Genomic DNA, 14,583 nt, shown 5'->3' on the forward strand with positions numbered 1-14,583 from the left:
TTTTCTGTAAACACATTCAGATTCAGGATCACTGCAGTCTCTGTGACCAAAGCAGCCTTAAAACCATTAGCATGGCTGAGTGGGCAGACAAAGTGCTGAGGTTTGTTAGCCCTGGCTTTGCATGATAAAAAGGACAAGACAGTGCCAAGTCAGTGAAACAGATGAGGCAACATGGCTGTTAGCAATGTCAAAACATGACTTTCATGCATTTTTCCAGGATCCTGTTTAACAGTACTACTTACGCTGTATTCCCTCTCCACGTGTGCCTTTTTACTCTTGAACTCATGTCATGTTATGTTAGCGTAACAACCAGTGAAACCAGTATTTTCTCTTTCCTCTCCGTCTCCTCTGTTGGGTTCTGCAGTTGTAGTAAGCAGCAAAAAACGTGTCTGTAGCTAGAATTGCTGCACTAATTTCAGCTTTTTTCTTCTATCCCTTCGTCCCCCTGTCCTGTCCCTCTCCACCCGACTCCTGTAGGTAGTGGTGTCGCAGAAGAAGGATGCCGCTGGTGAAGCGCACCATCGAGCCCAGGCACCTGTGCCACACGGTGCTGCCAAGGAACATCAAGAATGAGCTGGAGTGTGTGACTAACATCTCCTTGGCCAATGTCATACGCCAGCTCAGCAGCCTCAGTCAGTAACACACACACACACACACACACACACACACACACACACACACACACAGCACACAGATACACACATATTTGGTATATTAATTTGTCATCTGCTTGTTGTTTATTGCTTCATCCTTTGTTACTGATAGATGTTTTTCTTTTGTCTTTCTACAGACACAACGCTACCACTGTTGTCTTTTATTTAAACAAAATTTAATATGAGACAAAGACAACCAGAATAAACACAAAATGCGTTTTTAAATTGATCATGTATTGAAGGAAAAAAGTTACCCAAAACATATCACCCATGTGGAAAAAGTAAAGTAAGAGCCGCCCACTTCCGATAACTGGAGATCAGTCTTTGACATATCTGTGGAGGAGTTTTAGCTCTCTCTTCTTTGCAGAATTGTTTTAATTGAGACACATTGAAAGGTTTTCAAGCATTAACTGCCTGTCTAAAGTCCTGCCAGAGCATCACAATTAAATGCAAGTCAGGACTTGGACTGAGTCACTTCAAAACTTTTAATTTGATATATTTTTAGGCATTCACAGCTGGAGTTGCTCATGTGCCGTGGATTGTTGTCTTGCTGCGTTGACCTTCAGATCACAGACTGATGGCCTGACATTCTCCCTCTGAATTTTCTGGTTTTCTTTTATTCCACTCATTTAGTTCTTCTACTTTCTAACTATATACATTTTATAGTAGACTGTTAAAGGTGTCAGAGGATGTGTTTTTGTTTCTAGGACAAAACCTTGGTTAGTTTTTAAAAACCTGTTTGGCTAAATATCTGTTGTTGTTTTTTTACCACCTGTGGGGTTGCAGACCCCAGACAGTTAACCCCTTCCACCCTGATATATTTCAGTAACTTAATTTCTGATGTCCTCTGGCATTTCTTTTGATCATGGCTGCTTGTTTAGCCGACTTCACATTGCTGGAAAGGTTCTGTTTGGGCAGGCAGTAATCAAGCCAGTCTAGTTTAACCAAGTTTTGAATTCAGTTTGTTTCATTGATTGAATAAGTAGCGTAACTAAGGGGGCAATTACTTTTAAACACAGGGAAAGTCCGTTTTTTTTTTCACTTTTTTCATTTCGTAAAGGAAAGAAATTATCATTTAAAAACTGTGTTTCTGTTTAATCAGGTTGTCTTATATTCAATTTTGTTTTAAGATCAGAAACAATAAACTGATAAATATGCCAAAAAAGACTTGCATTTCAAAGTCAAAGAAAGTAAGTGTGCTACCCTGGTCATAGTTAAAATCCCAGCGAACCGTAGAGCATCTCTCTCCTGCCAATATATGCCACTCAAAGAGTCAATCACACTGGATGGCGGCAGAGGAGGTTTTGGGTTCAAAAGTAATTTAGCTGACTTCACCGGCAGTCAACACTGGAGCTTAGTGTATTGGAGCAACCAAGTCACACTGTCCTGAATTATGCCGCCGTCTGTTTCTTTCACCCTTCTCTACTTCCATCACAGTTAGTTTTGTGGTACTGCCATTTCAGACATGGTTTGTTAAGTTTGCAGCTAAAAAAAAGAAGAATCGATTTGACTGACAAAATGCTGGTCAACTTCTTTCTGGAGGTTTCTTGATTGATGGCTGGAATCATTGACTCTCAGGGGGTATCCCTACAACTGTGTTGGGTTATTTAGTAATGAACCATTTAGTAAGCCAGCATCAAGCTAAAAATAAGCTAACTTTTATTCTGGTTTAATAGCATGATTTTCCCAGATTTTTAACAATTACTACATAGATCTAATGAACCTAGTTGTTCTACAATCTAAAATATTAATTGAGGATACTTCACACCATGGTTGTAGTTCTTTTGTTTTATTCCCCTTTTTCCTGACATAGTGAGTCTCCGCCATGATTCATAGTGGAGACCAGTTTTCCTCTTCTGGTTGAACGGCGAAGAATTACAAAAATACAAAAGCACGGAACCCTATAATTACTTGCATAGTAACAAACTAGGTAAAGTGCTGTGATTTCTGAAGGCAGCTGTAGAGCCCAGCCAGCTTGTCAATCAAGCTAAAAATATGGCATGAGTAATGCTGAGGGAGAGTGAAGTCGGATTATGCAGCAAGCTGAAGGTATTCATGAACCCATATATCGGCTTTTCATTGTTTTCATGTCAGAAATTTTACATTTCTTAAGAGGAACTCATTAAATGAGCTTTTATTACAGAAAATAAGTGTGTGCTTAAAAGTAACGTCAACAGGAAGTAGAGAAATTATGAAAGTGTTAATGTCATCATTACAGGTGGAGAATGCTGTGTTCAGTGGAAAGACGGGGCTAGTATAAACAGATAAGCAGCACAGGTGGACTGCAGGGACACCAAGAACCTTGAGCCTGAATGGCTGAGTCAGATTAATTTCAGGCACCACAAGGCAGAACACAAGAACTGTAAGACTGTAGCTACTCTATCACTCCCAACATTAGCAAATGAAGTCGTCAGCCCTCGCAAATAAGTATGTAAGACTTTTATTGATGCACAGCAGCAGAAGGAAACAAACACATTTTCTGTGCGTTTGAGACATTTGTGGCTGTGACTCCAATTAAAAAGCAGCCAGGAATCTTCCTGTTATTAACAACCATCTGATACAGATAATTAAAACAACATAATAAAAACAAATACTAGTAAGAAAATGTCATAAGAAATATATATTCTGTTCTTGCAACAACCAGGTATATACATGTAATCTCATCATGTACAGTACCTGTATAGAAAATACATAAAAATCAAATCATCACAAGATAAATACTAGTAAAAAATATGACAAAACAGCATTAAAATGAAGTCTACAGATGTTGTTCTCCAGATGTAAGATGTTACGTACAGACTCCAACAAATGTCACATCATCATCGCAATATTTTAACCATATTGTGCAGCCATAGTTCACATAAAGTCTGTAACTCTCTACACATTTTGTTCCCATCATTCATTACTGCACCTTGTATTTTGATGGTCCTGTATAATGTCCCTGATGACCACATGAATAGTCCACTCACGTGCTAAATTAAAACGGATCATGAATGAGATCCACCCTCAAATTGACGAGAGCAGCACATATTCTGATGATATTGTCTATCTTAGAAGCCATGAAAAACGAAACGACCTCTGAAAGTATTTTGTACACTTTCAAACGTCTGATAGCTCGTTCAACATGAATTCTCACATTTGTAATTTGCCGTCCATGGTTGTTTGTACAAGAGTGTGTCACCAACTTAATTTTTCTCTGAAACAGCAAATCTTTTAAGGTGAAGCATCGCTCTGACATGACCTCATCTCCGGGCGTTAAGAGGTCTAATATTCCCGAGTCAATGGTTACGAATTTGTCACTGCATTGACATCCATATGCTGGAGAGATAAACATGATTAGTCCACACGGGGCAACAGCTACCAGGTATTTCACTGAGTAATGTGAATGATACTCGCTGCATGACTCCTTTGATTCAGAGTTCTCAGCTTTTTCTAAAAGGGTCTCACTGCAGTCTACAATACAAGTTGTGTTGGGAAAGCTCTTCTTGAATTCTTCAGGCGAGGTTGCCTGAATGGTTTCTTTTGGAAGCCATGGAACTAGAGGTTGCAAAACTACCTGCAGTTTGTTGATCCAGTATAAGATTATCTTCCTGGCCGTGTCCGGCGTTACACGAAACTGCCTGCTCAGATCATCGATTGCGTGGTTGTTCTTTAATTTCACTAGCGTAATAAGAACTTGAACTCGCACAGACATTGTAAAAGCATCGCTAGCATGTCCTTCCAGCATCGACACGAGCATGTTAAACACTCTGAGGGCTATACCAGTGTAGTGAAAAGAATCTGCGTCACTTTGCAGCATGAGGTACCCAATCTCCTCACAAGTCATATTATCCCGCACATCTTCTCTGTCGGCCGTCTGGCAATAATCATGATCGTGTTGTGTCAGGTTATTCCGCTGCCTAGGAACTGAGGGGCACTGTGGTTCGGGGGCGTGCGCAGAAAATGAGATGCCAGCGTGACCTGAGACAGCCGATGTGAAGTCTGAAAAATACAGAAAAGTATAGCAGGAGTTACGCACGAGGAGAGTAAACACTTGATTCCAAAAAAGTTGGGAAACTGTAAAATATATATAAAAACAGGATTCCCTTGTTTCTATACATATACTCAATTGAAAACCATACAAACGCATTCTGTTTCTACTTCACTGATTTTTGTAAATATGTGATTATTATGTATTTTATGACAGCAGCACTTTCAAAAGAAGTCATGACAATTTGAGTTGTTTAGGTCATTTCTAAAGTGTAGTTGCTCATTAGGGCTTGCTCTCATGTCTCCTGTTACATAAAGTGAAAACACCTATGTTGTCATGTCCTAGGAGCCGTTTACAACCCCATTCCCAGAAATTAATGGAGTTTTTTAGCTACTTACAATGCCAGGGGGTGATAAATGGGGAAAACCATAACAAACACTTGGAGAAAGAGACTGTGTTTGACTTCAGGTGGAGGATGATTCCAAGGCAGTTGTAGTTTCGAGTGAAATACTTAATATTATTCATTACTTTGTTAATGTACTTTGTACTGTTTGATTAAATTATTCCTCAGTCAGTTGTTTTTTGCTAAAGTTAAAAAGAAAAGATTGAAATTACAAGGTCTAATATTGTGAAACGGTTCCTCGTGAAATGCAAAATAAACCTGCTTATTTTCTCGCGCCAGATCTGGCAACACTGGATACTGTACATCTGCGTCACTTTGACTTCATTTTGTTCATTTCATCATAAACTTACAGTTAAGTCTGTCCTCCTTACATAGTCATTGGTTTAAATTTCACACTTACAGATTATAAAATGACGTATAAAGTTACAATATGATAAAAACAATTAACTAGATTAACCAGACACAGCTTTTTGATATTCAACCTCTTCGTACTAATTAGCATCAAGCTAACAAAAACAAAGCTACCTCACAAATACTCTACGAGGCACAATTTATTCATTTAAATACAAACAAGTCGCCCAAAAGGTAACGTTAGCCGATAGCAATGTTCAAACATGACCTGCTGTGTAAAACAGGGAATAACAGTCACGTTATGGATGTTTACTCACTGGGTCCAACTTTAACATCTTTGTCAGCCGCTCGTGTCTCGCCCGCTTGCTTTCGCCTCTTCGTCGGAGGAGAAGATTGGTTGTAGCCCAAATAAAGCTCCGGATTGGGGTGCCGTTCAGTGGGCCGCTTATCAACAAAATGGAAAGAGCAAACATACACTCTCTTCGGAGGTTTTTTCAGTCTCAGAGCCGTAAGCCAAGCTCGTCTCTTTCGCTCCTCCGTCGGCATGGAGTACACACTGAAGGGCACAGGACACGGACATGTTTTACGAAGTTGTTGATGCTCTGAACAAAAGGTTTCTGAGAAAATCTTCATTTTTCTGGAGCTGCTGTGGCAGCCGGAAACGGTACAACTTGACCCGGGACTCATTTTAAAAGCAAGCTAACGTCAATGACCAAACTAATTAATACGATGGTGATATATCGGGTAGTTGTGTTTCTGTCGAGCCGCTGCAGCAGTGCGCGTCCTGTTTGTAGTAACCCGGAAGCAGAAAACTGAGCACCGGAAGTAGTCGTCTTCTTTTCTCGTGAATGATAAAAACAATGTATTTGCACTGATTTTCAAACACACACATCATAAAATAACATCTAATTTGTAAATAGATGATATATAGATAAAAATAAAAATCAATCATCAACACACACACACATACACAGTAGAAAACATGTTGAACATGATGAACAAAATTGCCATTTTTAAATATTTGCAAATCGATAAACATGCTTCATTAATAATCGCTTAATTTTGGCTATGTTTTGGTAGTCATAGTTCTACTGTAAACTTGGGAACGGTGAGGAAGCAGTGCATATTGTTGCACCATATGGTCATAGCTTCAGGGGCGTAACCAGGGGGTGGCCTGGGGTGACATTTCCCATCCATGAAATCTGATTGACCTTTTTTTTTATTTTTGACGGGGCAGAAATAACAAAAATTGCTTGCTGTGAAGAATTAATGTTAGTTAGGTGTCGAGAATGATGAATGGTAGACTGTAGACAGTATACAGCCCAGTTGATTTTCATCATTTCCATTTTTGTCAATTATTTTTTGTTTCTTCCACCCTTGAGGACACTTTCCATAAATGATGCATGACATTTTTGTGTGGTGAATGATGAATAATGAATGTAAGATGGGGAAAATGATGAAACGTGGCTGTTTTCATCATATCACGACTTTTTAAAAAAAAATAAACTCGGCTTCAAATTAATCAAAACAGAATATGTCAGTCCATTTTCATTGCACATGCATTTTCATCACTTCCATTTATAATCATTTAATTTTTGTTACTTCCACCCCTAACACCACCTCACTGTTCTCATCTATGATTGCCTATCTGCCTGGTCAGAGGTGGGACACTGTTTGATCGTCCTTATAAATATTTCAAAACTTAATGAAAGTCTTAGCAAGCTAACACAAGAACATTTAAACTGTTTTGCATTTCCAGGATGGTTGTCATTATTAACATATTTATCCTGGGCTGTGTTGCAAGAGGCAGCTAGTAGCTTTTGTGGCATTTCCCTGAAGCACATTTGTATCAGTAATCGTACGTCTTTAAAATTTTGATGCTTGACATAGAGGAATTACAGCATATCTAGTTAGCTGTGTCTGTGTTGTGTCTTACAAAGTGCTTTAGATTACGTTTCAAAACAAGAAGAACTATTTACAAATACCCACAGACCTCTGGTGTAAAATATGACTAACACTGATGCTAAAGTGAAATGGCAATCGCTTCATATGATTATTATTGGCTTTAAAAATAATATATTTAGTCATTCCACACTTTCCCCCTTAACACTTTATTGTTGTTGTTCTTTTCCAGTTAAGTAGTTCTTAAATATATTTTAAAAAAATTCAACGAAAGCATGTTGTTTGCCTGTGTGTGTGTGTGCAGGTAAATATGCAGAGGACCTGTTTGGAGAGCTGTTCAACGAGGCCCACACCTTCTCTTTCCGGGTCAACTCCCTGCAGGAGCGCGTGGACCGCCTCTCCATCAGTGTCACACAGCTGGACCCCAAAGAAGAGGAACGTGAGTACTGAAACTACACACAAACACACACTCATGTAATCTCCCTCTTACCCTCCTACAGTCACACCTTCACCTCTTTGCTTTCATCTGTCTGCCACTGCACCATATTGGATTGGTGCCTTTTTGTGTGTGTGTGTGTGTGTGTGTGTATTAATGGTTATTAAAGGAACAGGCAGCTGTGAGATTTTGTCATTTTTCACAACCCAATTGTACAAACCCTGGCGTCTATTAGAAACATTCTGCCAGAGTTCCACTTTAGCTGGATGCTCGTTCAGCCACTAAATGCCTCCTCTTTGTGAGGAGATATTGGATCTGTGGACAGGCCGTATCTGCGGTGAGTGAAATAAAAAGGAATGCGATAATCAGCAGGACTGTCAGGTAAGCCAGGTTATCCAGAGAGGGGGGAGGCAGGATGACAGGATAGTGTAGCTAGAGGAGAGTGCAATGGGTACCAAGTTAAAAGGTAGGGAATCACAGCAGTGTAATATCATGCTCCAAGGCACCGTATCGATTTCCCATGGGCCAGCAGTGTGTTTACGGCTTTGCACAATGCTACTCTAACTGCTTCCTTGTCACTGACACGGAGACAGTAAAATGCTCACTGGGCTGTACTCATCGCTTATAGCTTTTCTGTGAATGCAAGCACAAGCTTTGATACAGCTTTACAAGACAATGAAATGTTTCTCAGTTTTTGCAGAATCATGGGTTTGTGTATTAAACGCAGTACAGAAATGAACCCTTCCAGGTCCAGATTACTCGGATAACTTTTTACATGTTTTGTTTTGTTTTATGTGCCATTTTGTTGCCAGGCGATTAATGATATTAAACCAGATTCATAACTAGACATGGAACAATACTATCACTTGTGACATGTAACCTATCAGATAGTGTTGTTGGTGGGACACTAGGACAGATCACAGGGTGGTGACTCCTGACAGAGAGCGGATGCTGCATCAGAGCCAAAGTGTAATTGTATTTTATTGGCAATCTGACAAAAGAAACCCCTGTATCGATAATCAGAAAAATGATGAATATGGGCCACGATAATCTTCAAGGCTGATAATCGGTCTGTCCCTACATTTATGATTACATGTTGAGACACATTACAATGAAATGAATCTTCTCCTTTCCACCACTCTCCCCTCGTCTCACCACCCTCACCCTTTCTCTTCATCCAGTCCACATACTGTAGCCATGCTAATTGAATAATTGTGTGTGATCTAATTGTGGAAGTCTGTTGCCCAGGTTGTCTCGGTTGGTAAGTGAGTCCATATTATCCTTCAGAGGTTGAAGGGCAAAAACACACACACTGACGAGGCTCACTATCTCACCCTGCCGATGAGAAGATATTAACATTTATCTTATTAGATACACATCTACAGATTTACTCGTGGAGTAACGACAAAGCCCATCTTTGTATCGTTTTGGTGTGAGGCTACTTATTCATATTCAAGATGTTTGGACACAGATTGTGAAGTGGTTCTGTGTGTATGTGCGTATCTGCTGCATCCATGCATGTGGTCCCTTGTTTTTATCTCCCATCATAAATAAGCCTGACTTTCCCCCCCTTTAGCCTGAAGCATTGGCTTGAGAGTCAGTGGATAAGGATCAGCTCAGTTGCAGTTTAAGTGTGTGGTGGTAGGGAGGAGGAGGAGGAGAGGAAGAAAGATGGAAGGATAGAGGGATGGGTGCATAATACAGGGCACTGCAGCAAAAGCAGTGGAGTGTAAAAGGATTGTACCGCAGAGTTTTCTGGGCCAGGTTGAAATGGCCTCCTCTGCAGGTTACACAGATTTCCCACTCAGTTCAACTCCTCCGCACTCATGTATAACCAAATGAAGTTGTCTTGCAAATGGAAAATCCTGCGCTCTACTTTCCTTTCCCGACCATTATTCATGTAAGATTTGTCAAATAAAATGACTACAATAGCGAGGTAAACGTAGCAGCGTGTGTTGACTGAAGATGGACAGTCATTGGAGGAGTTTTGTTTCCCGTAAATGCCACCCTTCATCCTCAACCCCCTCCTTTTCTTTACCCTCACGCTCTCAAACACACACACACACTGCCGTACATGGTTTAAAGTGTAGGCTTTTAGCACAATCACATGACTGGCCTTGTAATTGTCTGTGTGGGTCTGTGGTCTGCCTGAGAGGAGGAGTGAAGCAGAGGGGAATGAGTGCAGGCAGGGATGGCGCCATAAATCAGCACTGTAGAGGGATAAGGATGGGGGTTTGGGTCGGATGGAGGAGAGTAGAGTACACAATAAGTATTTTCACAGATACTGTTCACTAAAACCAATGAAGGCCTATCTGACGTTCTTTAAAACCCCTAATGACCTGAGAAAATTTGCTGACCTACAAATTACAAAACTGTCTTGGAAGCAAATTGCTGTTTTCTGATTCACAGCTAATTAATGGTTTCTATTTGATACTATTTGTTGCAATGAATGTTGTTTAGAATGAGTATTGCAGTAATTATCAAAGCTGTAATTTTATAAATATTCACAGTCAAATGTTAAAAGTTTGAATATATAATAGTAGCATCAATGTAATACTGTTGTTTTATAATTTAAAGCAATTTGCTGTTAGATCAGTGGTAAAATAATTACCAACACTGTAAGTAGGCAGTAGTGAAGAGCCAGAGCAGGAGTGTCTTGATTTTATGACACACACGTAACAAGGACAATGACAGTGAAGTGCTTTGAGGAAAGATAAAAGCTCAACACAAAGAGAGACACCTCATTAAATAATAACCCTGCAGTGCCTTGATGAAACTCACTGTTTCGAGGTGAAGTTGTAATATCCTATCCTGTCTTTCAAATACTGATTGTTAGTGAGTGTTTGTGACCACTGGTCCTTTTTGTCGGTCCACTTCTCCTGTGTTTGCTGTTCATTCCTGACATTTTACTACTTTTTCTCTTCATTTTTAACAGAGTAGCAGTGATTACTGTAGCCACAGAGAGGAGTCGAGCTAAATATAAATAGCAGTATATGACTACTTTAATAAGGGTGTAACTATTTACCATTCAGTGCAACAGGAGGTTATGAAGGCTTCATAGTCACAGCATGAATTGCAAGTGCATCATTTGCAAACACTGCAGAATTGTGTGTCAGAAAACATGACCCAGTATGATAAACAAAAAATAGAATATATATATATATATAAGCAAGGTTTGGTTGCATTCAATATATGAATAATTCTCTGTATAGAGATGTTCTCCAGATGAAATCACACTGCACCTTTAACTTACCTCCGACAGCTTCACAGGTGCTTATACACCTGAAAACTAAATTTAAACCTTCACAGTTCAGTCAGACTGTGAGGTGAGAAATGGCAGCTATGACTTCAGCATTGCTCATAAAGATCAGTCATGATCTCGAAATCTCTGTCTACTGTACCTCCTTATCATCAGACAAGCACTGGGAAGCTTAGCTGTTTTGGATAAAACACTGCAGTAGACTTAGAGGATTCAAAATGGTGCAGACAGACACACCGAAGTGAATTATGTTTATCAGTCCATAGCATGAGGAGCAGGAGTGTAAGATGACGGACGGCATGAAAGCTTTTTAGCTGAAGGTCGGAGAGATGTGAGATGGAGAGGTGGCCGCGGTGATGTATGCAGTGTCATCGGTGGTTCAGCGGCTGAGGTCAGAAGGGCTTCATCACATGAATTAATTCACATTCAGTCTGCATGCACACACACTCACCTTGCCCACACCCTCAAGCCTTTAAAGGGTATCGCCCCTCACTTTGCCCTTTAGACTCCCCCTTCTCTCTTCCTCCTCTCCTCTCCTGACTGCCAGCTGCCCACCCGCCACACCTTGTCTGTCTTTGTTGTCCTCCCCAGCCCACTCCCATCTCTGATTGATCTCTGCTCTCCCTCCATCTTGGGTGGATGCTATTTGTGTGCTGTCAGGTTCCCCCTTCCCATCACTCTAGTCAGCCAAACTAATGGCCTGTATCCCCTGTTTAATGGCACCGTTATATCACTACACCGGCTGCAGGCCATTATGGAAGGCCACAAAGCCACCCTGAGTCCCTCTGGGCTCTAACAGTTTTTTTATGTACTCGATGGTCTCTCACTGCTTCCCTCTTTTTCTGCTTGTCCCTCTGTGACTCAGAGGTAGGAGTACTCTGTTTCTATAAACCAGAGGAGGTTTCTTCATTCTTTTTCTTTTGCCAATTTTCTTCTCTTCTCTATATGTTCTGCAGGACACTTTGATCTTTAAGTGTTTATGTTTTTTTCTTTTTTCTTTGTTTTTTGTCTTCTACTGCTTGTTAACCCTCCTTTACCCCTACTTTTATAGGCAGTACTTCCCCTTATCTCCTCTTCATATTTATCTGTCTTTGTCTCTCTCTATTAAAGTCTATTATTATGTTTTTTATAACTACAAAAGGCCACAGTAGCTCCGTCTCTCTGAAACTCCCATTTGTTATTTATTGTCTTTGTTTTTCTCTGTGACTGGAAACACTGTAGGAGTGCTAAGAAGAGTCTTTTGCTTGATGGCACAGCATTTTTAAATGATCAGAGACAGCAGAAAAGTATCGGCAGAGATGAGATTCAGTGTTTTCTTGTGCATCCTTTTTTCTCACCTGTGTATACTGTAGCTGCGTTTACCCACTTTTGAATGCATTAGGTGAGGTGAAACAATGGGCAATTTGAATAAAATCCCCTGTCAAGGTCAAAGCCATGGTAGAATTTATGCATTCTCTCCTTATACAGGACTCGGTATGCAAGGGAATTAAATTGCATTCCTTCAGTGCCATGGATAGACAAGAACAGCAGAGAACAGCAAGTACAAAGACAGTAAAGTGCAAGCAGTATTCAGTTCAGAGTAAAATGCAATGAATGAAAAATGCATTACACATTTATGGATGTGCATCATTCAAAGGCGAAATCTCCAGTTAGACATGGAGGCATGGGCAGCCAGCCTAGTCGCCAGAATAAAACATCGGCAGTTAATATTTCTGCAAACTACCGATACATTCACATTTATACATTTCATAGGCTACATACCATATTAACAATTCTACATCCTGATTGTGTATGACTACAGACACAATTTTTTAAAAGGCAAGTGCGGCTCAGATCATCCTCTCGCATGTTACACTGGAAAAACACCTGTCCAGATGAGTTCATCAAGAGCAGTAACACACAGGATTATGTTTGACATGTGCATCAGGGATGCTTCGGGTTAAACACACTATGTAGTCAACCTGGGAGCAATAACTTGGTACACGCTGGAGTCCGTTTAACACTGCGTTAGCTTTCTTTTAGCTTTGCAAGGCATTTGATAACTAGTCTGGAGCCAAATATATTGCTAAAGTTATCTCTTAAATATTTCAGATATCTATTTAATGCCTTGGGGCAAGACTATTTTATGCCATTTTTTTTTATCAATGCTATTTGTCAGGACAAAACAGACATTTCTGTTTGGTTATTTATCCATGAATCATTTGTCAGTTAACCTTAACTAAACAGATAAACATGAGTTTATCACTCTAGATATTGATTTTATTCAGGTCTTCCACTTCTTTTGATTTATATACACAATTGGGTATGTCTTTCTGGCCTGGCTCACCATTTGGCAACCAAAGTGACATTGGTATGAAAAAATTCACGTCATGTAGACTCCAGTCATTATGCAGATACCGAAAGTTATAATTTGTGGTTGTGATGGTTCATCCAGAAGCATTGTGGGGGATAACTAGCAAGCAGATGTTAGAAACACTGCAACAAAACCCCTCTAAAGTGATGAGATGCATACAGTCCTTCTTACTTTTCATTCAACATTTTGTCTTACCAAAAACACAGGCACTGTGCACAACACTGCTGATTTACAATGATGTTTGTCAATGCAAGAGGGAGAACGTTCAGAAAGATGCTAGGGGAGGAAGAGGACAAAATGAAAGAAAGGACAAACAATAAACAAGAAAGGATGGGAAAGGATGGAGTCTGAAGAGACTTAGGAAAGTGTGATTCAGGACTGCAGGAGCAAGCACGTACGAGGTGGAATATAGGGCAACATTTGCATTGAAGTACAACAGAGGAGAGAGCTGTGTCTGCATGCTAAAAGACAGATTGGCCTCTACCTTTTCTTATCTTCAGTGGTTGTGTGTAGAACTGAGTCTCTATGAGGGAGGGAGGGGATGAAAAGAGGGAAGAGGGGAAAACATGATTTCCCTGAAAGTTTGAGAGAAGCTGGAGGAGGTGTGTTTGTGTGTATGTGTGTGTGTGTGTGCGTGTGTGTGTGTGTGTGTGTCTCTGTGTATGTGTGACAAGAACTTCCTCACCTCTCTTTGGTTGAGGGCTGTTTTAGCTAGATGCTATCTGTCTAAGAGAAAGATATGGGAGAGAGAGAGATAAACTTTCCACCACTCGCTTGCTGATAAGGAGCTTCACAGGCTGACATCAGAGGCTGCTGCTGCACCTGGTGCCGCTCGACCCGACAAACACACACACACACACACTTAAAACCTCACACTCACTCACTCATTCACTCCCAAATGTGTACACTCACACTTTTCTCATTAGCTAAATGTCTCCACTAAATGGGTGTAATTGGTAGTTCAGCTGAATAAGTGACATTTTGTAATTAGGATGTACATCATGTTAAGATATCCATCCGCATCTGTGTTTGTGTGATCCTGTGTGTGTGTGTGTGTATGTGTGTTTCTGCCCACATTGATTAGTGCAGTGTGCCTCTGTCAGTGCTCAGTGTTGCTTGGCAGAGGTTCATAGCCACCTCACTCTGCATCAAATGCATCCTGACACACACTTCTGCACTGCCTCGCTCTTGTTTGTCGCTTTTGCATGTACTTGTCACACCATCTGACAGCCCTCTGCTCTCTCTAAATGCTCCGG

General features: G+C 40.4%; 1 protein-coding gene across 1 annotated transcript in view; it reads left to right on the forward strand.

The window, feature by feature from the left end:
* The window catches only part of wasf1 (WASP family member 1), a 66,411-nt gene that overhangs the window by 26,246 nt on the left and 25,582 nt on the right, over nucleotides 1-14,583 (forward strand). Inside the window, exons 2-3 of the mRNA XM_073492992.1 lie at nucleotides 478-632; nucleotides 7,584-7,718. Of these exons, the coding sequence (XP_073349093.1) occupies nucleotides 500-632; nucleotides 7,584-7,718 (268 nt within the window). The 5' untranslated portion in view covers nucleotides 478-499. The remainder of the gene's footprint in view (nucleotides 1-477; nucleotides 633-7,583; nucleotides 7,719-14,583) is intronic.

The sequence above is a fragment of the Pagrus major genome, chromosome 22 (genome assembly GCF_040436345.1).
Source record: "Pagrus major chromosome 22, Pma_NU_1.0".
NCBI lineage: Eukaryota > Metazoa > Chordata > Actinopteri > Spariformes > Sparidae > Pagrus > Pagrus major.